Source organism: Anguilla rostrata, chromosome 9, assembly GCF_018555375.3.
Source record: "Anguilla rostrata isolate EN2019 chromosome 9, ASM1855537v3, whole genome shotgun sequence".
NCBI lineage: Eukaryota > Metazoa > Chordata > Actinopteri > Anguilliformes > Anguillidae > Anguilla > Anguilla rostrata.
In genome coordinates, this window is record NC_057941.1 from 11,218,985 (window position 1) to 11,241,254 (window position 22,270).

Consider the following 22,270-nt stretch of genomic DNA (forward strand, 5'->3'; position numbering starts at 1 on the left):
AAGTAGCAATACATAAAGAATTCAGAAAATGCTTCACTTTAATTTGTAATTTCTGTTGACCACCACCATGTAAATAACTGAATTACAGATTCAAGCAAAGGAGGCAGAGTGTATGTAGTGAACTCCAACGTGAACACCTGCTTAAGATGGCGAAGTATAACCAAACAGCAGCTACCACACAGTTGTGGCCCAAATGTGAAACAAATATCACCATATGTATAATGAAAAACAGGCCTGGTTCCCCGTAATTATAGGTAGCATGGCAGCAAGAGACCTCTGTGACTTTAAAAAGAGTTATTGTTAGAGTGTGTTTGGCAGGAGTTTCAGGTAACCAAGGCTGTGTAAGAATCTGCGCACTTGCCTACTACTGAGTATGCTAGTTGAGTATACTTTTTTAAAAAGCTGTTGAGTACGTGAAATTTCTGAAAATACAGATTACGTAAAGACACCCTGATGAAATACTTATTTCCATGTTTTCCACAAGTATATTCAGGAGCGTACTATTCAGGAAATAAAAGAACACTTCAGTCCCTTAAATATGTTGTGCAGCTTGACATCGTATTCCATCAAACAAACACTGATGATTACGGGAAATGTGAATGTATGTGGTTTGTTTACTTTTTCTGGTACATTAAGACCTCTCACTGTGGTAGCCAACACTGTTCCTGGAGATCTACCGTCCTGTAGGTTCCAATCTTAACAAAGCACACCTAATTAAACAGCCAGAGATCCTGAGCTAGTCAGGTGTGCCAAATTAGGGTTTAAATGAAAACCTTACAGGACAACAGATCTCCAGGAACAGGGTTGGTTACTTTTGTACATAGATTTGGACAAAAGCGTTTGCTAAATAAATGTATTGTAATGGTTACCACTGGTTTACAGAGTAACATCAAAATGGCTTGTTGCCTATAGCTGAATCTGAGTGTAAACTACACAGATGCGGGACAATTTATGACTCCTATAGTGCAGTTAGAATAGTATGGTGGTATTTTTCGCATACTGCCTCATGCACTAAATAATACGCAGCATGCTTAGTAGACAGTATGTACTTTGAAGACACAGTTATGAGGCTGATTTGGACACAGCCAATGGCTTTACAATAATGGTTAGATTTCTTGTTCACTGCCTGTATCAGAGATGACCAAAGGTATGTAAAAAATTGTTTATTTAACCTTGGGTATTTAAACAAGAATGCTGCACAGCTTAATTCTTTTCCCTCTTTCCACATCAAAAAGCCTTCTAATTGACAAAAGAAATATTAATTTAATTTGTTTCTAGACAGCATGTATTGTTTTCAGACAGCTGGATTTAAATTAGATATATATCTTGTGGTAAATTAAACTTTCATGTGATTAGTTTGCTGCTGAAAATGTTTAACTGTGAATCAGAATATTTTGAGTACTGATGACAAAAAGTGCTTGGAAGGAAATATTAAGATTTCAGTCAAACACCATGACTGCTTACAATACACAGAACCTTTTGGAATTTACATGAACTAAGGTAAAGTGGATGTATTGCTAATGCTGAAAATGTACTACTTTTTTAACCACCAAGAGAATATTTTATTGCAATGTAATTAAAGTGCACACATGGTGATGTGCACTGTGCATTTTCAAATTCTGTAGTTTGGTTCTCCAACATGAAGACAGTTCAGGTCTGGAATTACTACTAGGAGAAAGATAACATTTATTACCCTGCAACAATAGCTTGGATAAAACTGTTCAACTGTATGAATTTGTGAATTATTATAGCTTCAACAATACAGCGATGTTGTGTTTTTTCTTTACAGCACCCTCAATTTATTTATTTTTACACAACTACACCTGTTTCTTTCCAACAGCCCTCTTGAATTACACAAAAGAAGTTATTTCACAAAAAAAATGTATATTAACAATTAGTCACTACTGTAAATGCAAACTAAAGGCCTGTCTTCAACAGTTTTCTTGAAGTACATCTCTGGATAGCCAAGCCGGACACAAAAATGAGGATTTAAAAATGTGCGATAAAGTGACAAAGCTGCCATTCAAAACAACTGTAGGCCAGACTTGAGTTTGCTGAGGTCGCTGTGTGTCCAGAGTGGGCCATCTGAGCCAGGTCGGTGAGGTCCGGGGGTGCTATGGGAACAAAACACAGCGGTTAAAACAAGGTAAGAAAAGTCTTTTGCAGGATTTTATAACAATATTAACCGCAGTTCCATTTAAACAGATTGGTGCTCTTTGTTGCATTCAAATATTTTCACTTTGTTTGATGCTCATAATAATGTCATGTTGTAGGACCCCAGACTAAAGGCTAAATTTATGCAGTGATTAAAGAAAAAAATTCTAACACATCTCCCAGATGCTGTTTGTCAGTGAATGAAACAACGCATTATTGGGTTGCGTACTTCGTGTAAATTATTTTTTTAATCCACTGTACATTTAAAATGTACTGAAAGTCATCACGTAAGTATCCATTTTATTTCTATCAGAATCAGTTTATTTCTATCAGTTTACCTAAAATTTTAAATGACCTCTATTTGCAGCTATCCTTATTCCCAGACAACATATTTGACTGACTCTAGCTTACTCCGCTACAAACATGGCTCCCTTTGTCCCCCTCTGCCCGGCGGCCATAAACCTGCCCCCTGCCCTTGGGACCTGGTGGTTGTTTACTGAAAATCTTTTGTTCTTCATTTTCGTTAATGCATCCCAATTTTTCTTCACAAAAAACATTCCCCCGAGCTTTCAAAAGGGTTCTCTTTTCACGAAATTGAACAAGCGTTTTATGACCACGTTTTCCTCGCTCACAACTTTCTAAATTTTGATGATCTTATGCAAGAGAATTGCTTTGGTCATTCAGTCGAATTCCCCCAGCTTATCTGACAGCTATGAATTCCTTTTAAACTTAAGATTAATATTAAAGATTTTCTTTCTACACAAGCTCATCTGAAACCCTTTGTTTCCTCTGGGAACTCTGCTTACCATAACTTGCCCAACATTACCGATGATCCACTTTCTCAGGTGATTGACATTCTTTGTCTGTCCCTTATATTTTTGCCAGTTTCATCTTACTACAGTCAATCACTGATTTCAAACCAAAAGGCTTACAGACCTTCTTAGAACAGTGGTTTAGAACATTTCACCACAGGCAGTTTGATTAGTCAGAGGTGGGAACAAGGAGTGCATTAGGCCACCACTAACCAAAATGATGGTGGAAATGCTCACATATTTACACTGCCAGTAATGAGATGCTATGCCAAATTCACTTGGTTACTTATTGTGGACCTTATTAAACAGGATACAAACTGTTTTGAAAGTAAGGAAATTACCTTCCTGGCATGGAAATTGTATGAGCTAAAGGCTACAATTCAGACTTGATTTTCATAACAGTGGATGGCAGATTATGCAATTCAAATTTTATAAATAAATGACCTGTGACACACCAGGGGAAGTGCCAGTCAGATTTAGTTCAGCCCAAGCAGTGCTGTCCAAACAAACTTTTAGCCATTTGCCACTTCATCTAGCATAGTGCAATTGTCTGGGCTAAAGTCATTTACATCTGTTTTTAAATGCCTTTTCCTGTTTTTCTGTGCAATTTGGAATGCCCAGTTATGCTCATGATGTAACGCTCTAGAACTAGAACAGTGCCGTAACATAATGCACAAGAACAGGGCCAGAACAGCTACCAGACCACAGGGCCCATCAAGCAGTACAGCAGTGCCATAACAGATAGCAGATCGTGGGGCCCATCCATGCACTAGAACATTGCCATAACAGATCCAAACAATCAGGCCCATACATGCACTGGGCAGTATCATAAAAGACACCAGACCATGGGGCCCCATTGAAAAAGTACCGCAGTACCAAAAATTTAAAATGGTACTATACCAGAATTTTGCTAAATTCAATACTTTCCACAAACAGGACTCATTCAAGAACTGCAGTTAACCTTGGAATTGCTTTTCCTTGACGGTGCCAGCTGAATTTGCCAAGGCGATGAAAAGCGACATGGAGTTGGCCTGCTGTCTGTTGGAGCAGTAAGTAATGTTACCTTTACCTATCCAGCCAGCTGCATTAATTAGCAAGATGACTAAAGTCGGCTACTCGAGGTGAGTGGGCAGAGTTGAAGACTGAGGAGGAGACTTAATTTATTGTAAACACAGGAGCACAGCAAGGCTAAAAAAATCATGTATAGTATGCCTTTAAGGTATTTTGATGGTTTAACAAGTGCAGTGCTGTTGTTCACAAAGTGCTCACATCTTAACTGTATTTCTAATTTTGTGAGTCAGATATTTTGTTAAATATTTTTGAAAAGATATGTTAAGTTTACATTTCATTTTATGAAATTCTCAGATATCAGTAGTTTACTGTGTTTTCACAGTAAAGACACACTTCTAAATTAAATATATCTGCATCATCTAAAGTAGGGACACCAATACTGTTCCTGGAGATTTGGAGATGGCACATCTGGTTCTACTAATCAGCAGCTCAATGAGATCTCTAGCTGTTGAATGAGGTGTGCTTTGTTAGGGTTGGAGTGAAAACCTACAAGACAGGAGATCACCAGGAACAACGTTTGGGAGCCTTGATCTAAAGTTTTTTTTTTTTTTTTTTTTTTTTTTAAATCTTACACCTTTTAAAACCCCATACGATCATCCACTGTTCGAGATCATCCTTTGCAGTTATGGTTGCACCACTAGTTTTTAGTTTGAACCATATGCATGTCATTTGATTTGATTCTATTTTAACATGCATAGATCAGTTAATCATTATCATTATGATGATTGAATGATAGGTTCGACAGTGCTGCATTTCAGGAAGGTAGCTGTCACCTGGCGAAGTCAAATTGCATTTAATAGTTTTCTTCCCAGCGTCTGCTTTCAAACTGGTTACACAGGAAACCCAAATGAAAGTACCAATATCAAAATGAGAGGCAATCGACATTTGCCTGTTCAGCCATTTTCTCATGAATCTGTAGAGTAAAATAAATATTCACAACATACAAAAATATGGAGGTTTGTATGAGAACAGCTAAATTTCCCCTCCACCCTGTGATGGACTGTATGAACAGGAATACAGGAAGCTTTGTTATCAAAGAGGAACATGACGTTTCTAAAGGTTTTAACTTTTGTCATTTCAGGTTTCTGTTATGAACACAGTTCCCATAGTAACAGTAGCAATATAGCTGGTCCTCGCTCTCCTGAAAGGTATGTAAAATCTGTATTTCCAACTGCCAACAGGCTTTTTTACCCCAGTGGAAACGCACCAAGATGACACCTGTGTCTGCAAACGAATGGACACACAATTATCCTACTGTGCCTTTGGCATACTCAGATTTGCATGAAGACAAACTGCTTGGAAAATAGTGTGGCTTGGTTAAATAATTAGATCAGGCATCGCATCACAGGAATGCACAATGACTCCCAACAGGTCGGGGAAGGCCAGATCCCCATGATGGGAAATGTCTCCAAGCAGAATCTCACCCAAGCTCAGGTGAATTGAGTTAACTCCAGCAAATCTCATTACTTTTTCATCTGAGAGGAAGTGAGGAACAAAGCATATAATGATTACATCATTGCATGCTGTTACTTTAGATTAGGATAACTGGAAAAGGGACTGCACACGAAGAGATAAAAGAGTGTAGATTCAGTTATGAAATGTGTGTGAGGGGGTGTCACGGATTTCACTCATGCTGAAAGGCACTTTTGAAGGAATCATAAAATGAAACATTTACTCTTTAAAGCACCTGAAACTGAGTTCCCCTTTGATCCACCGAGTTTACAGAAGAACCTGATTAATTTCAGTTCAGTTAGAACAACCATTGGAAACGGGCCAAGTTAATCTAAGCTCTGAAATGGAAAACCTGTTTAATGTGGTCCTAAACTTGCTGTGAACTTCCCACTTGAATTTCCACTCAGGAATCTCATCTCATGTGACCCTACCCCACTGGAAGGCACTTTGGGTTACATCGTCAGACATCGAGGCCCGTCGAGGGAAGGCCACGTGGCCGAAAAAGCTTCTGGTTGCTTGGTGATTTTTGGGGGGGAAACAGCTGCTACTCGCGGTCTGAGTTTAACTTCCTCTTTCCTGCAGCCGAAGCACCCGCGTGAATGGAAACGCGAAGGCACGTGACGCCAATACGGGTTCCTCCTGTGGAGGACGTGGGCCGCAGAGAGACCTGCTGATGGGTGCGTGACTATGAGTCGCACGGCGCGGGGATTCCAGAGGGGCGCGCGGCGGGTCGACGAAAGCAGCTCGTGGCGCTGGCGAGGGGGCGGGGAGCGCCAACGCTCCGCTTCGCCTCGCCAAGAAGAGAACGAGGGCCGCGTCTCCTCCGCGTCACCTTAAGAGACTCTCGGCAAAAACCTGTTCTGCACTGGCCAGCACACCACTGAAACCAGATCATAAAGCGCACTGGGGGTGTGTCACAAGAAGGCAAATTCACCCCCCCCCCCCCCCAAGTTCCAAAAATAGAGAATCTGTAGAGGAACTGTAATAGAAGGTAAACTCCTCTGATTCAGATCTGTAGCTGGGGCCTGCGTCATTATTTCCTAAATCTTATTAAAATATAACAATTTTACTCGACAATCAGATAAAAAGTTTTAACAGTATCTCCAATTTCTGACATGAATACCAGGTCATGTGACCAGGAGTTGGCACTTGGGTCTTTATAAAAAAAAAAAAAAAATTAGTATGTACAGCTAGGCAGCCCAAGTAAAAAGAGTCAATAAGCTCTTCAGAAAATGTTCAGTGTTTCTAATAAGCTATGTTAAGAAGATGTGCCTTTTTAAGTGATAGTCAGCTTCTTTTTCCATTATAATGAATCAGATAATATACGGGGAACATACTTTGAGTGGAATTTTGTTATCTAAATTCATCATGATTGTTATTTGAATTGAATGGGCTAGTCACCTTCACAAACATGTTTAAAAGTGATGTCACGTGGACAAAGGGTTGACCCCAGTAAACTACTAATCCCAGCCTTCATTATGTTCGTTCTAACATCCATTGCTCTCTCTGGGTATTCCATAAGCTCCTGTCACTGGAGGCTGTCCAACATGAATGTGAAGTTGACAATTCCCTCCTCCTTCCGATTTGTTCATCTGCCTGACATTAGTCAGACTGAAAATGAAATGGCCAGACATGGAAAGAGGAAGTATTCTGAAAAACATGGTCTGCAGGATTCTGCATCGAGCATGCATAGACACTGGTTCCTTCTTCCCCCTACACGCAGTTGGATTATATTTCAGTTCCAGCTTCATTATAACATTTTTCCCCGTGTACCCATTTAAGGGCTCTTTGATGTGACAGTATAGTATAACAAAAAAACGGAAAGCTTATCACTACAAAGGACAACTTTTGGAAATGCAACACATACCTCAAAATCAGCTTATTAATTCAAACCAATCTATAATGTTATAGTGCTACATTTAGATCATTTTAACAGTAAAGGTTTTTGTATATGCACATGCTGCATTAAATTCATTAATTCATTTGTCATGTATAAATCGTGGAAAGATGTAAAAAAAACCATAAAATACATCAATTTAATGCAGCATGTGCATATACAACAAAAGCCTTTACTGTTCAAATGATCAAAACGTATTACTATAGCATCATAGTTATATTTATATTTAATTTATATAATTCATGTATAAATTGTGGAAAGATGAAAAAAAAACATAAAATTGTTATTTTAGGGTGATGTGGCCTTTCAGCAGCAAGCTTTCTGTGTGGGGTACTTACCCAAATTTCTCAGGGCAGGGCAGAGTGGGAGGCACTTACCATGTGTACACGCTGTGCTGGGCAGACTTGTCCAGGTCCAAGTGCTGGTCGAGCACCGACAGGGTGGAGTAGCTGTCCACCATCAGGCAAGAGGGGTCCTCGGACTGCCCCGGCACCTTCCCCAGGGGGAAGTCCTTCCACTTCACGTTGTCTGTTAAAACACGCAGGGAAGAAAGCCGTGTCGATGTCCAGGAGAACCGCGTGCCGAGTCAGCTTCGGGCCAAGCAGAGCCCTTCAGCCCGTGGGCGGGCGCCCCGACTCACCTGCGCACACCTGCCAGGGCGAGCCCCGGAGGGCGGCTGCCCTCTCCAGCAGGACGTTGGGGCTCAGCTTCTCCTGGAGGTCCTCGGCCACTTCCTCCGAAGGGAGCTGGGGCAGGGACTGGGGCGGGCGGGGCCCCGCGCCGAGGGAGGGGTCGCCGCCGGCGCGCTCCGACTCCCGCCGCATCCTCTTGCGCAGGCCTTCCAGCGTGTAGACGGGCGTGTCCCTCCGCCCCCCGTCGGGGGAGCGGCCGGGGTCGCCGCCCTGCGTGTAGATGCAGCACAGGCGGTGGAGCTTCTGCTGGGTGTCCTGTGGTAAGGGAGGCTCCATGTCCACCAGGATCCTGCCGGGACAGACAGCACCGCTTCCTTCAGATTTCCCAAAGGCAAACTAGAATCCATTAGGCAGCGTGCGTCTCCAACCAATGCGCGTTTAAAAGGGAAAGGGTTACACAAGCCTAACCACCGAGGTTCACAGGAGAGGAGATACAGAACACAAATCTGAAGCCGAGGACTGGACCCTACTGCTCTCCTCACGCCCTGTAAGCTGACACCTGCACCATGACACCAGAAATGAGAAGTTAGACGACGCTGAAAGGTAAAATTACAGCTTGGCGCGTCATGAACTAAAAACTAATTATTCAGCATCATACATTTGTCAGCTAAATCCCTTATCCTGATCAGCCTTTTGCTGAGCTGCAGCTCGTTGCAGTTAGGGGGTCACACAGCGAGACTGTAATGCAGCGCTTACAGACAATCGCTTTCTGCCGCGCTGTTCGGGCACGTGCTTCCAGGAGGCGTTGGGGCCGATTCACCTCGGGGACTTAACGGACTGCCACATGAAGGAAACGCTGAAATCCGCAGCGAGTCAAGCTGCCCTATGACTCATGCCTCCACGTGAACTTAAGAGAGGCCAGCGGCCGCCTTCTCTTCCCCCATGGGGCTACGCCAAAGCTAGATAAACAGTCTCAGTAAGACGGTCTGTATCTTACACCGAAATAACTCACTGACTAAGCACGTGAATGGCGGTTCTACCACACAAAAAACAAGATGCTTCATATATCCCCCGAGGGCGCACATGCCTCTTCTGTAAATGCATCTTTTTTCTTTTGAACAGAAAGGAAGTGACACGTTATGGCGCGCAAACAGAAAAAAGCACTTACTGCTGGAGGAGGTGTGGCGTGGCCACACATGGTGCTTGCAGGCAGACTGTTAAAAGCTTCTGCCATGGCAGTGGTACGGGCTTCACAAAAATCTTGTCTTTGAGCCTTGCCTTCCTCTGACATTTCGATTCATTCGGATTCCTTTCTCCTATGGATACAGATGTTCGATCGATCAGTGAACAAACATGCACTCAGATGATGGTCTACTACAGAATTTTAGTCTTATAAGCTAGTCTTACACCAACTCATCAGCTCATCTGAAATAAATCTTAACCAGGCCCTACGGGTAGATAATGCAAGTGCTCAAACTGCATCAAATGGCCTGAGCTTCAAAGGCACGCCTGACCTCAACAGAATCATAACAGGCCGTCATAAATCGAGGAGGAGGCCTTGTCGTACTGTGACTGTGACGGTTGCAATCCAAGATCTCGGAGATCCATCCAGCGATGTAGTGAGTCCTGTGCCGGGAGGTCTCTTCCGACAGCTGCAGCTCCATGAACAGCCTCTCCACGAAGACCTGGACGAAGGCCTGGGACGCGAGGGTCTTCAGCAGCGGCAGCCAGAACCGCAGGAAGACCAGGGGGATGCAGGGGGTCGCGGGGTCGCCGTCGCCTGGAACACCATCACAACCAGGCGGGCAAAGTTTCAGCACATTCGTCACAGTGCTTATGCAGTCGTTAATTTAGGCGGGGGAGGAAAAACTCACCATCGATAGAATCAATGTCCAGGGACTCCAGCTGCTCTGCAGTGGGGACCAAAAATCCGTCCGAAAGCAACACATCCATCAGAACATCACTGGGGAGGGGGGAGGGGTGTAAAAGAATTAATCAAGTGGCAGTCCAGTTTCTAGTCATAAACCATCCTATTTAAAATAAGAAAGGGAAGAACGCAATCCAAACTCATGGTGCAGGCACAGGAACTACTATTAAAAAGGGAAAATGAAGTTTAAGATTATCCTCTCTGACAAATGTTGACTTTAATGCAATCTGACAGTTCATCCCCAGCTTCCAGCTGCATGTTACGACCTCGACCAAGCTGTTGGGAACCAGAAGCGGTACCGAGACGTCCAGTTATTTCCTAGGGCTAACGCATTAGAAGCACAAGCTCTACCCCAAGGCTACTCACGCGAGCGGAGGCATGTCAACAGTCAGAGAAAAAGGACAAGAGACCATAACCCCAAAGTGCAAAGAAAACAAAGAGAAAGAGAATGGCTGGGGGGTCCAAAGTAATAAACGGAAACACAAAGAAGTCGAGCCAGCCTAAAATAGGCAGTCGGGCCCACAAAATAACAAAAATATAACAATTCTATTTTAGCACAAAACTACAGTCACAATTTCTAGGATATTTACAAAATGTATAGAATTTTCCAGCGTTAGTTAACACAAAAAGCAGATGCTAAATCACAAACCTTTCACCAAACGGTGAAAAAAAAAAAGATTCAGATAATGCGCCAATCGCAAACCCAATTGCTCAGCTGACCGTTATGTCATAGATCTCTTCCTGCACGCGTCGGCTACCCGTAACACTGCAGCTGACACCAAACAGCGTCGACCGCCTCGCTCTCAAAGCCCTGATGTGAGTGGTGCTTCCACTTCAGGCAGCGACGCAGAACGAGGCGAAGGAACCCGACAGCCAGCTGAACCGCTCGGGTTGCAAGATGGATGCAGTTCTGAAGGCATAGCATCAATGTTACTAATGGAGGGAACAAATTATGCCCGCAGATTTAATAAACAGCAGATGTAATGGGAAATGACCCGCTCTGTTTAATCACTCGAGCCTCCCCGCTCCAGGCACCGGGCCGGCCTTCCCATCTCCTCTGCACCCGCTGCCTCGGAGACGAGGGAGGTGGGCGGCGGCTTATTCTGAAGGTCTGAAGCAACGCCTACGCGCAAGACATTCCCCGTGTTCGAGGTCATCGCAGGATTTCGACAGAACAGCACATTTTTTTCAGCACGACCGAGAGAGAGAGAGAGAGAGAGAGAGAGAGAGAGAGAGGGAGAGCCAGAGATAATGAGAGTGGGAAACCTTTCACTGGCTGAATGAGTAGAAACAAAAAATGTTCTAAACCTGGCACATCAAAGTGCTTTTAAGCATGTTCAAGCAACGTTTTTTTAAGGACAAGGAACATGTACATAATGGGCCTCAAAAGTGACAAACCACGCTCCTCACCAGTAACACAAAAAATCATAACCTGCCCCATCAAAGAAATGATTCGCAAGGTAGAAAGGAAATGTGACTCCATACGGCTCTGCTCCGCAAGCACAGAAATGAATTTCCTGCCACAGGGGTGAGAAAGGAAAAAGTCCGATCCCCTCTCATGACGGCTCTGCTCCGGCAGACAGAATGACCGCGCCGTCTCCTGCCCTGAAGTCGAGGCTCCGCCGCCCGGCAGACGAGAGCGCGCGTCGGCGCAGTCGTTGGGGCGACGGCCGGCGCAGTCAAAGCGCCGGGCGAGTTCCGCGCAGGCGAGTGAGCGGCGGTCCGCGTGGGCGTGCGCGATTCCAGTGAGTGAGCGGTGCCGCCGTGGCGCTGGCGCGTATCAAAAATACATCAATCATTACCAATTTAAAAAAGCCATTTTCAGGCATACTACGCATACACAATTTAGATTTTTATTTTTTATCACAGCTATGTGCAATGTATCATGGGAAGCTTTACGTTTCTTACTTTAAAACTTTAGGTAAATTATTGCGGACACGTCACAGATTTTAGGGGTTCATATTCACGATTTTTTTTTTCAGGGATAATTACTGTTATAACAGAAACACAAAGATGTGAATTTACACAGAAAAACCACCAAACACTTCCTTTTTTTGCTTTTGTTTTTTTTATGAAGAACATAACCCTTTGTCCAAGAAAACCTGCATCAGTTGAGGAATGGCTTGCGGAAAAACCATCAGTGATGACGCACAGGCACTAACCTGGAGTCCACCGGAAAGGCTTTAATTTGAATGAGGATCCCGCCCAGGTCTGAGGAACGATTGAACCATGCCTGCTTGGATTTGTTCTCTTTGTGCAGTCCATCAAAGGCCTTGGAACAGAGCAGGAAGTTCAAATAACCAATCAAATACATCCATGGAAAAATGATTAAATCACACGTAGACACAATGATTAAAGAGTCATATTCTGGCACCACCGCCTGCCTGTGTATTCACAAACTTCACTCTGGCCGAGTGCTTGGGCCTCCTAGTCGCTACTTCGCGTTTCACAGTTCTAAAGACTAATCGACAAAAAGGATGATAAAGATCTACGGGCTGAAATCTGTCCAATCCCGCACAAAAAAAAACAAAGACTGTACAAATTATCAAGCCATATATGACACATTTATCGCTCCATTTACTGCACGCTTCTAGAAGAATTAACACAAGTTTGGGTGGTCAATGTTTTCCAAAAAGCATACTTGCACTGACTAATATTAGTCCCAAATTGTATAACTGGTCACATGTCTGTGCCGACTGCCAAACGATTTCTGGGTTTGGAGTGTCTACAGAGATACCTAGAGGATAACCGGAGAACTTCAGCTAGACAGCCCAGATAGTCAGATGCTCACAATTCTCTCTAGGTCATAGGCATCTGTACAACAGACTAGTAACCACATGGTCTATAATAAATTCTTCACAAAGAGCATTTGGTATACATTACTAGGGTTTTTTTTTTTGCCATAACAAAAAATCCACTGTTAAACCTTTTATTATTTAAAAGGTACATTACATCATAAGGACTTGTATCCAAAGCATGCTAGTTCTTCTCGTCTGTGCCCATAAAAGAATGGAAACACACAGCATATCTGCACTTTATTACAAGAATGCAGCACGAAGGGGTCCATCACTGTCACCGTGTCACTAAAACCACAGTGCTCCAGAGCTTCACTGTCCGTCTGCAACAACTAGAGGTACGAATCGGAAGGAGCGCTCCCTAACAGGGCGCACACAGGACTTCTGCGTAAGAAAAGGCAATGTTGCTGTGCGTGCATTTCCCTGCTGGCCTGCGTCACTGCAGGGGGAAAAAAAAGAAAAGCAGGACAGCCTCCGATGAGAAATCTCCTCACTCGGCTTCCACTCACGCTCACCCACACAGCTCGGTGGCGTCAGCGGGGAGGCTGGGATAACGAGACAACTACAAGTTAAAAATATCGCACCCGGCCGAAAGGCTCGGCTATTAGGGGGTTACATCGGGCTGGATGACTCTAATTAGGCACCTTTGAAAACTCTATCTGACACAGGCCCTAATTGTGCTGTCATGTGAAATATGGCTAATATTGGCTAGCTCTGCCTAAACAACTGAGGAAAGCTCATAGCCTCCCTATAAAGAAGGGCTGTATGAATGTATCCTCCGCTCCCCCTGAATTAAGTCCACCTGAACCTCAGGGGGACACGGTGTGAGTCAATGTGGCCGCTGGCTACCATCCCTGCAAAGCTTTAAAAAGCAGTGACAACAGCTGGGCACCAATCACAAAACAACGTGGTTGCGTTCTTTCCCCACCGCAAGGCAACTGTGGTGGGCTACAGGGGTTGGGCAACCAGTAGGGGGGCGGAGTTCCAAGAGATAAAACTCATCAGAAGCCATGGATCTCAGGCTGACTAATTAGTACATGTACATTTTAGAACTAGCACGACAAAATGCTCCCTGGTGTCATTTCTGAGTGAGAGCCACCACGTACAGATGCCCGTCATCTATTTTTGTACACTTACGTTCCACTAAAAACAATTCACAACAGGGAAATTCATGTATGCCACTCTGCATGAGAGCCTCTGCTAAATAAATGTAACGCAAAGTCACAGTTTGCTTTATTGTATTCAAGCTCACTCTGATAGCAGTTTCCCGTCTCAGCAGCTATGCCTTACATGCATTATGCTTCAATGACACCTGGTGTTGGATTTATGTATTTTCACCAGGAACCCAGACAGAGCAACGAACAAATCACAGGGAGAGCAGATAACACAGATAACGGTCAAAAATATTGTAAAAAGTGAATTACCTGAAACTGTTCTTTCTCATAGGAAATCAGCAATTTTCTGGCTTTTTCTGAGAAGAAAAGCAAAGACTTCTCTTAAATACAGCTGGAACTACAAGCCTCCATAGCACTGGCCGAAGTGTTGAATTGTGTTATTTTTTTATCCGTGAGACTCAGATTTGAGACTTGCATTTGCCAGTTTAACCAAATGTACAACAAATCTAATAAAAAAGGGTTTGCTGGCTAGTTGGAAAATATGATTATAATTTTATGGGGGTATCATTCTATTTTGGAGAAATCTGTATTCAAAAATAACTGCTGGACATACCAGAACAAAATAGAAAACTGTTCATTTTAATTGCATAGTACTACCACCAATCAATAAAACATGTTCACTGTGATTGGAGCACATACAGTGAGCTCCATAATGTATGGACAGACATTTTTTTTTCTTCTTCTTTCCCTTGCTTTGGCTCTGTGCTCCACAATTTTAGATTACGAAACCAAACAACAAAAACGTGTGCTAAAGTACGCATTCTCAGCTTTTTATTTATTTTATACACTTTAGTTTCACCATGTAGGAATCACATCACTTTTTATCAGTGTAGTCCCTGACACATCCACACGTGCCTCCTGAAGAGTGCTTCTGATCTTTCAGACAAGCATTTGCGGGTTTTTCTTTATTATGCAGAGAATTCTTCAGTGATCAACTATAGAGATCTTCACTAGCCTACCAGGCCGTTTGCAATTACTGAGTTCACCAGTGCTATCATTTTTCTTATTGATGTACCAAACAGTTGATTTAGGTAAGCCTAAGCATAAGACTGTTTTTCTTTTATGTCTGAGCCTCATAAAGGCTTCCTTGACTTTTATTGGCACAACTCTGGTCCTCATGTTGACAAATGCCAATAAAAGACTCCAAAGGCAATCAAAAGCCTAGAATCAAGACTAGAGCACTCTTATACCTGTTGAAAGTGAAAACAGCAGACTAATCAGAAACATCCAAGAAGTTACAATTTGTTACAAAAATGAAATGGGGAGACTATGTATAAAAAGGGCTGTAATTTCTACACGAAGAACCCAAAGTGTATAAAAATACCTGCTAATAAAAATGAGAATGAGCACTTGAACCACATTTTACAATCATAAAATTGTGGAGTAGAAAGCAAAATCAAGAAAAAGATATCTTCCCAAACATTAGGAAGTCACTGTACTTCCACCCAACCCCATCTGTGCTGCATATCAGCATTTTATAACATTCATATGTCTGTACTTAGGTGCGCATGGGTACAGTAACTGGCAACAGGCTAACAACCTTGTTCGGTTTAAACCCACAATGGGGATGTCTGCACTTTTCCCTGGCTAGCAATCCCAGCAAGCTAGCATGCTATAACAAAACTAAATGATCCGTTAGTTGCAAAAAGACTGTTTATGATTACATACATTTGGATTCCTTGACATACACACACAACACAGTAGCCGAAAAACCCTTCCAAAAAACACTTCACTTGCATATAGCCAAAACAGAGTTTTATCGATATCTCCCGAAATATTTCTTGAGCTCTCCTGCCGTTCATTGGAGACAAAGAGATTCTGCGTGTTTAACCTGAAATACGTTGTTCACGCTCGATGAATCTACCTAAACAGTATGTGTTACATTTCGCCCCAACAGTAGTAAAGACAATTGGTCAGTTAAGGTGACTTCACCAGCACTCCTTACATTATGAACACACGGAATAAAGCACTGACCAGTACTAGTAACAACAACCTTCTTTCGATCGACTTACTTGACTCACCACCTACTATGAGGACTGTGGACAACATTACTCTCTTCCCATAGTGTTTTCTACATTATGTATTGTCCAGTGCACATCACCAGAAAAGCGCTACAATTCAAATGCCTCCGATATGGTATCACAATCAACCCAGTACCAATATCCTTGCTGAAAACTGAGGCCCATTACACTTCTTGATGTCATATCTGAAAGCAGCCCTGAATAATCTGGATAAACCATTTGGTAGCAATTAGAGAACAAGCTTACGGTGGGCTTCTCTTTTTCTTTGTCTCACAGTGAACTCATCTTCCTGCCCAAGCCCATCCTCATCTTGTTCCTCTTCAGACTCTGACTCGGAGTCCCAGTGTTCAGCAAGTTGGCTACCCAGCTGCCTGGACCAGTATTCCTGCTGTAGCCACTCAAGAACAAACTGACATCCTGTGAGAAGACAAAACAATAGCAATTACCTGTGGGAGACTCTGTGTTTCACAGACCATGTCCTCCAATATTCGGTCTTCTATAATAACAGACATGCAACTGTAGTTTTTTTCAAAATAATCTTTACGTAATAAATAATGACATAGGATGAACAATTGATCTAATTAAATGCAAGTGTTCAATGCTCAACACATTTGTATTTTCTCATTTACAGAGATAAAAGATTCCAGAAATTCTAGAAATAAGGTTGACAACCCCCTTCCAATTAGTCACGTCAAATGACTTCATGCAACAGAAACTGAGGCAAGAATGGGCAGCAGTTTTTAGTTAAGAATTGGGAACTAGGGTATAATCAGAGACCCGAAAGGTCCATTTCCTGTAAAACACTGCTGTTCCACCCTATAACACTGCCATCCAGCCAAACTGCTTCAGTATATTTATATCATAACTGAACATGTAAAAACATTACACGTAATGTAAACTGCACAACATAGAAGCATTTAAGCAGCCAATCAACATCTACATTGTTAGTGATCAACTTCTGACGGCTGCACACCAAAGTGCAGCCTAGCATTGGGATGGGAAGACATGACACGTACAAACAGAACGTTTTATTTAGAAAAGCTGGACTAGTTCACCTTTACGGCACCATTTTAAGGTGGGGAGCCTGCGGTGAGTTATGTCATGCCTGAGATTGACAATCCACTCAGGAATGTTCAGCTGGAAAAAGACAAGGCAACTGCTAGGTTACTGTTCACACCAACAAAATATTTTCCTGAAAAAGTCACCACTAATAATCAGATTTACACTATGATCAGATATAACAGTATTTCATTGTCACTGATGCAGATGTGAAATGCTTGAAATGCGTCAGGTTTATCATTTCAGGGAGCGAAGTAAAATCAACAGGAGTTCAATAGTCATATTAATCATAGAACGCTGACATCAAGTGATTTCTTAACATTTATAGGACATACCTTATTGGCCAAACGTCTCAGAGGAGCAGCTACTTTCCTCTGTTTCCTTTCAGTGATTAAATTAACAAACCTAAAATGCAAGCAGATTCACAAAAACCTCTGGATGAAGACTGAAGAGATCACATCACGTCTTCCAACTGCATACATGGCTATTTATTTTGCTCAATATAAATAAATTAAAAATAATACAAATCATTATTTTTTTTAAATGACTAGTATTATCACATCATCATTATAATCTTAGTTTCATTGCAAAATATTGATTTTCACAGCTATTGAGATATTTTAACTATATATATCAGAGTGTTTTCAAATGCTTCATGGTAAAAACAGAAGTCAAAGGTATTTAGAAAAGTTTTAAGTAGCATAGCAGCAAGAAAACTAATTTTCACAAATGATGGAATTTTTGCTTTAAAATTTTTCATTATTTTTGGTATTCCCAAAATAATTTTAAAAGGAACCTTGAAATGAACTTCCATGTCAACATGTTATTCCATTAATTTTAAAAAGAGTCCCAGCAGAGCCTTTGTGATAGACTAATCAGCAAAATATGCTCAATTGTCAGGGAAAAAAAACAGTAAAAAATAAAAAGAAAAAAACATCAATTTTTAGGGTGAACTATCCCTTTAAAACTTGACTTGGCAGGGCATCCAACAGTCTCTGGGCCCTACACAGCAAAAGCTGTGCCAGCCTTATTCTTCAACATAATTTGGGAAAACATAAAACCAAACACTCCACAAAATGCCTTCTGTGTGGAGAAGAGGTAATGTGACATAACCTCTCTAAAGAAAATCTGTACAAAGAATGCACAGTACTGTACATGAGATGACTACATTTAATCCACAAGTGAAGGAGTGCAAAACTCTCAACCAGTTTTCAAAACCGTGTCAGACACTTCCACTGGTTCATCAGCATAATAAAAGCATAATGTAATGAAAGTGAATTACATTATATAATTTACAAAGAAACAGAACAGCAAAATATGTTTTCACGTTACTGTTTGTTTTAAAATGGAACAAAACGACACGAATCCCCACCTTACAAGCGCTGTTCCGTAGAGCAGGACCAGATCATCTGTTTCTAGGTGTCCTGAACGATCAAGTACCTGACATCGCACCAGGTCTGCAGTGCTTTCCACAGCTACAGGAGTACTATTTCCAAACCTTGAAAAAAATAAAAAAAAAGACTCAGTTTTCCAAGTAAAGCTTTGTCCAAGTCGAATTGCAATGTGTAACACATGATGAATAAAAGAAACAAGGTTTTTGACTTTGTATTATTAGGAACTTTATCACGAGTTATTTTAATCATTACTTTCTGTGTCTTTATGACTTTCAGGTGGCCATGAATTATGAACCTGATTGATTTTATTGTTTACAGTATAGAATACATACTTACAAAACATATAGACCGGACGAGCAAGTAACTACAGCTGGTAACCTAGCTATATTGCTTGCTATATAATAAACAAGATCACATCCATTACTAACACCTACAGTCAGTAGTAGCTAGCTAACCGCACAACTATGTCAACGATAGCTGGATAGCTAGCTGGCACATCACCTGTGTATGCTTACCGGTAGTCGAAATGAGCTAATCAGCAAATGTGGCTACCTACATGTATAAGAACGAAAAGCCGATCTAGACGTATTTTCTAACTACGTCCAAGTACTGTGCTCGTGTTGCTCACCTGCCTTTCCACGCAGAGATTCTGTGCAATGCAAATTTTTGTAAAGCACAATCCTTCGAGTACAAATATTCAAGAATCTGGTCCCACTCTGCTTTGTTAATCCATGCGACAACATGGGCAGACTTTTCGAATGATTTTCTTTTCATGTTCAACTAATAGTACCCAGTTAAAACGAAACAATGTATCAAACTCTACGGAAAATGCTAGAAAGTCGTTCTTCAGACTGAATAGCAACAATAACAAGCAAGTCGGATATCATGTAAACTAACGTTAGTACTAGTACCATAGACTGTGACTAGTACAAATCATGCTAACGTTAACCCACGCCCCGCGATTCGCGGTGCAGTGTCTAAAGCAGTCCTACCTACACGCTGAAATTCAAAGAAAGGTTCCGCGTACACCCGAAAGCTGATATCACGTATTAGCAAGGATTTCACCGAATCTCCAACGTTTTCGACATAAGTAACTCACGGTCAGCGACATCTCCATACATATGTAAAAACACAGTTCCTTAAATGTGTCTCCGTACCACATGACTAATTGCGAAATGCTACCAAGTAGCTAGGCTGACCAACATTTAACACAAGCTAAACATACAGTGATAAAACGTTTTTCTTCTAGCTTGGCCCTCAGATGGCGATTACACAACAGAATGGACAGCAAAACGGGGCCACATCCCCAACAAATAAAATATACATATTTGTGCGGCAGTGGGGCGTGCATCCCACTGTGTGGCAGTAAGGACCAAGGAAACTGAGCGTTTGTTGGGCTCTGATGCTCTCGAGAATGCTGATAAAAACGACTTTGGGCGTGTTTTGATTGCACATTCTGAAGCTCTCAGGAAGTGTGCCGAAGGCTCTCTCCCACGTTATCAGCAACCCAGTAACCAGAGTTAGATTTTGATCTCGCATATAGCTGTGGGACCTGTATAAACTCCCTGCTCCTGCAGTCCATTTTTGTTGATCAGTGAATATATCTAACTACGCGCTTGCTGAAATGGATCTTTTGGATTATTGTTATCAAAATAAATCTGCAATCTCACAATCCGAGCAGAATTTGGTCATTCAGATTGTGTGTAGTCTACAATCCATGTGTAGAATTTTGGGAGGTGTCATAAATGGATACTAATATCAAGATGGAAATAAAATTGAAAATACAGTGCAAAAATGCTAAAATGTAAGCATTGATAGTAAAGCTGTGTCAAGTTGTAAACAGAGACTGGTATGGAAAGATGTTTTATAATTTATTGATAAAAACCAAAATGCACCGCACAAATGAAAACACTACCTCTGACCTTGTTATTGATTGATTTAGGCTACTAAACAGCGTTCCTCTTCATATCCATCTTTACCCTCCCCAGTAAGCAGTTTGCTGTATAAACATGTGTAGTGCACACCCATTCCATCAACCACATAATGCATTATGCATGCTATAAAAAGGCTGATATCACTGATTTTTTTTTTTAACATTTTCATATCAATGTGAGCTTGTGTGGAGACCAGGAAACCGCATATATGTGTGGTAGGACCATCTCATCTTCCTGTCCATGTTTGTGTAGCTTTATATTGTCCATGAGGATGCATCGGCTGACAGAGAAGCAGTTAGCCTCAGACAGTACTGGACAATATCAAGCGTCTGGTATACCTGTGCAGATGCAGCTAATATGAAAACATCAATTCTAAATGGCTTTGAATACACATGGTGTCAGCCACATTAACTTGAATGCAACTAGTAAGAACACAGTATTCTCTTGTATTGGCACTTGTGAAATTACTAGCATATGCATTTAAGATTAGATCAAATGAAAGAAAAGGCAGCATAGATCATAGATTTCTGCAAAATGAATGGAAAGCCTGGTAAGCCCGGAGGTACAAAGAAACATTCTTAAAAGTGTACAATTGTACTGATGGTACGGTACTTTTAAGGCTAGAATAACAGGAAATTACTAAGTATTTACCCTGTCTTGGCTATCTGCTTCGGACTTAAAAAAAAAAAGAAATGTAGAAAAGAACCACAAGGGCTTATTTAAAATGGGGGGGAAAAAATTATGCTAACCTATTTATATTTGTCCAGTAAAATAAAATAATAGGGCATTTTGGGAATAGTTTTACTCAAAGTTTAAATCACCAGAAAACCTATTTGTATTTTACATATCAATAATGATTAAAAATGGAAGCAGCAACAAAAAATGTGCATTATAAAATGTCTTTGGAACAGTTGTCCAGTACTTATACCTGTGTTTGCCCCAGTAAGAACTCCTGACCTGCTCCTTTAACTTGCATGTAGGTCATCACCTATCTGTGCAACAATCAAGGGGTTTTGATTTCAAAAGAACAAGGTTGAGAATATGTATTGACAATTACTGTAACATCCCCCAATGTATCTAGTGGCTCCCCACTCAGTGCTAAGGTACTGTTGTTGCTTGACCGAGGGTAAATGAAGGCTGACTAAGATAGATCAGGGACATCCAATATGTTAGCTCTCCACTCCAGTAACCTACAGCTGAGAAGTTATGGCATCCTTGAACGGATCGTGCACCCTCTAGCCTGCAGTAGCCTAAAATATTTCTATGTGTTTCGACCATAGTTGTGACTAACGATAATAGTAGACACTGGGTTAATGTAAAACTGAAATAACAAGAAAGACTAACCATGGGAATTTTGATGACTGGTCGCCCATTTTGTTTACAATGATGTTGCACCTCAGGAACTAAAATCAGGTTTCTTGTACTAAGCTTAGTCGGAGACGGAGAGGTAACCCGTGGTAATTCTAAAAGTAAAGGAATTTCTGGCCGGTGGCTCATGTTAAACTGAAATTTGACAAAGGCACAAAGGGTCATCGAAAATGCAGGCGGAGTCTGCTGAAAACTGGGCTCTTCAGTATGTCTTCATTTACTGGGTGTGGTTTTCAGACAGAGTTCCGTTAACAGGAAATCAGGCTTTAGATTCACTCATTGCGGACCAACGTAACTCTGGCGATATTAGAGGATTTTTATATTTAAAAGAAAAGACTTCCAGGAAAACTCAAAGATTACTTTTTTGCTGATCGTGACGGTCAATTTTATGTCCCCGTAGTTTATCTGATGGAAAAAAGTTTTTGTTGAAAGTTTCCATTGAATCGCTATATTTCTGAAATCTTTGACCTGACAAACCGACTGAAAAATGCCGAAAACGGTGAGTAGCCTATCCTTTTACGTGGTGCATGTAATAATTTAAAAAAAAACTATAGCCTGTTTTGTCAGCATTAAAATGTT

General features: G+C 41.6%; 1 protein-coding gene across 2 annotated transcripts; it reads right to left on the reverse strand.

Annotated features, from left to right (window-relative positions):
• Window positions 1–1,662: 1,662 nt before the first annotated feature.
• On the reverse strand, window positions 1,663–21,711 carry las1l (LAS1 like ribosome biogenesis factor). Of its 2 annotated transcripts, none has more exons than XM_064350386.1 (13): window positions 21,668–21,711; window positions 18,368–18,493; window positions 17,331–17,400; window positions 16,992–17,073; window positions 16,183–16,353; window positions 14,165–14,211; window positions 12,108–12,217; window positions 9,893–9,981; window positions 9,586–9,798; window positions 9,187–9,334; window positions 8,027–8,367; window positions 7,764–7,914; window positions 1,663–2,114 (listed from the first exon to the last, which is right to left on the reverse strand). In XM_064350386.1, exons 1-13 carry the CDS (start codon window positions 21,694–21,696, stop codon window positions 2,024–2,026), a joined length of 1,668 nt encoding a protein of 555 aa, XP_064206456.1. In that variant the 5' UTR covers window positions 21,697–21,711; the 3' UTR covers window positions 1,663–2,023. The 2 variants fall into 2 exon arrangements, with proteins under 2 accessions (XP_064206456.1, XP_064206455.1); XM_064350385.1 differs by lacking the exon at window positions 21,668–21,711 and adding an exon at window positions 19,018–19,404.
• Window positions 21,712–22,270: the final 559 nt, after the last annotated feature.

Excerpts from the sequence above, each read along its gene's own strand:
- las1l (XM_064350385.1), bottom strand. The coding sequence starts at position 19,163 with ATGAAAAGAAAATCATTCGAAAAGTCTGCCCATGTTGTCGCATGGATT. Across the intron at positions 9,335-9,585 it reads TTGCAACCGTCACAGTCACA|GAGAAAGGAATCCGAATGAA; the intron begins GTACGACAAGGC and ends CTGTATCCATAG. Across the intron at positions 8,368-9,186 it reads ACGCCACACCTCCTCCAGCA|GATCCTGGTGGACATGGAGC; the intron begins GTAAGTGCTTTT and ends CTGTCCCGGCAG.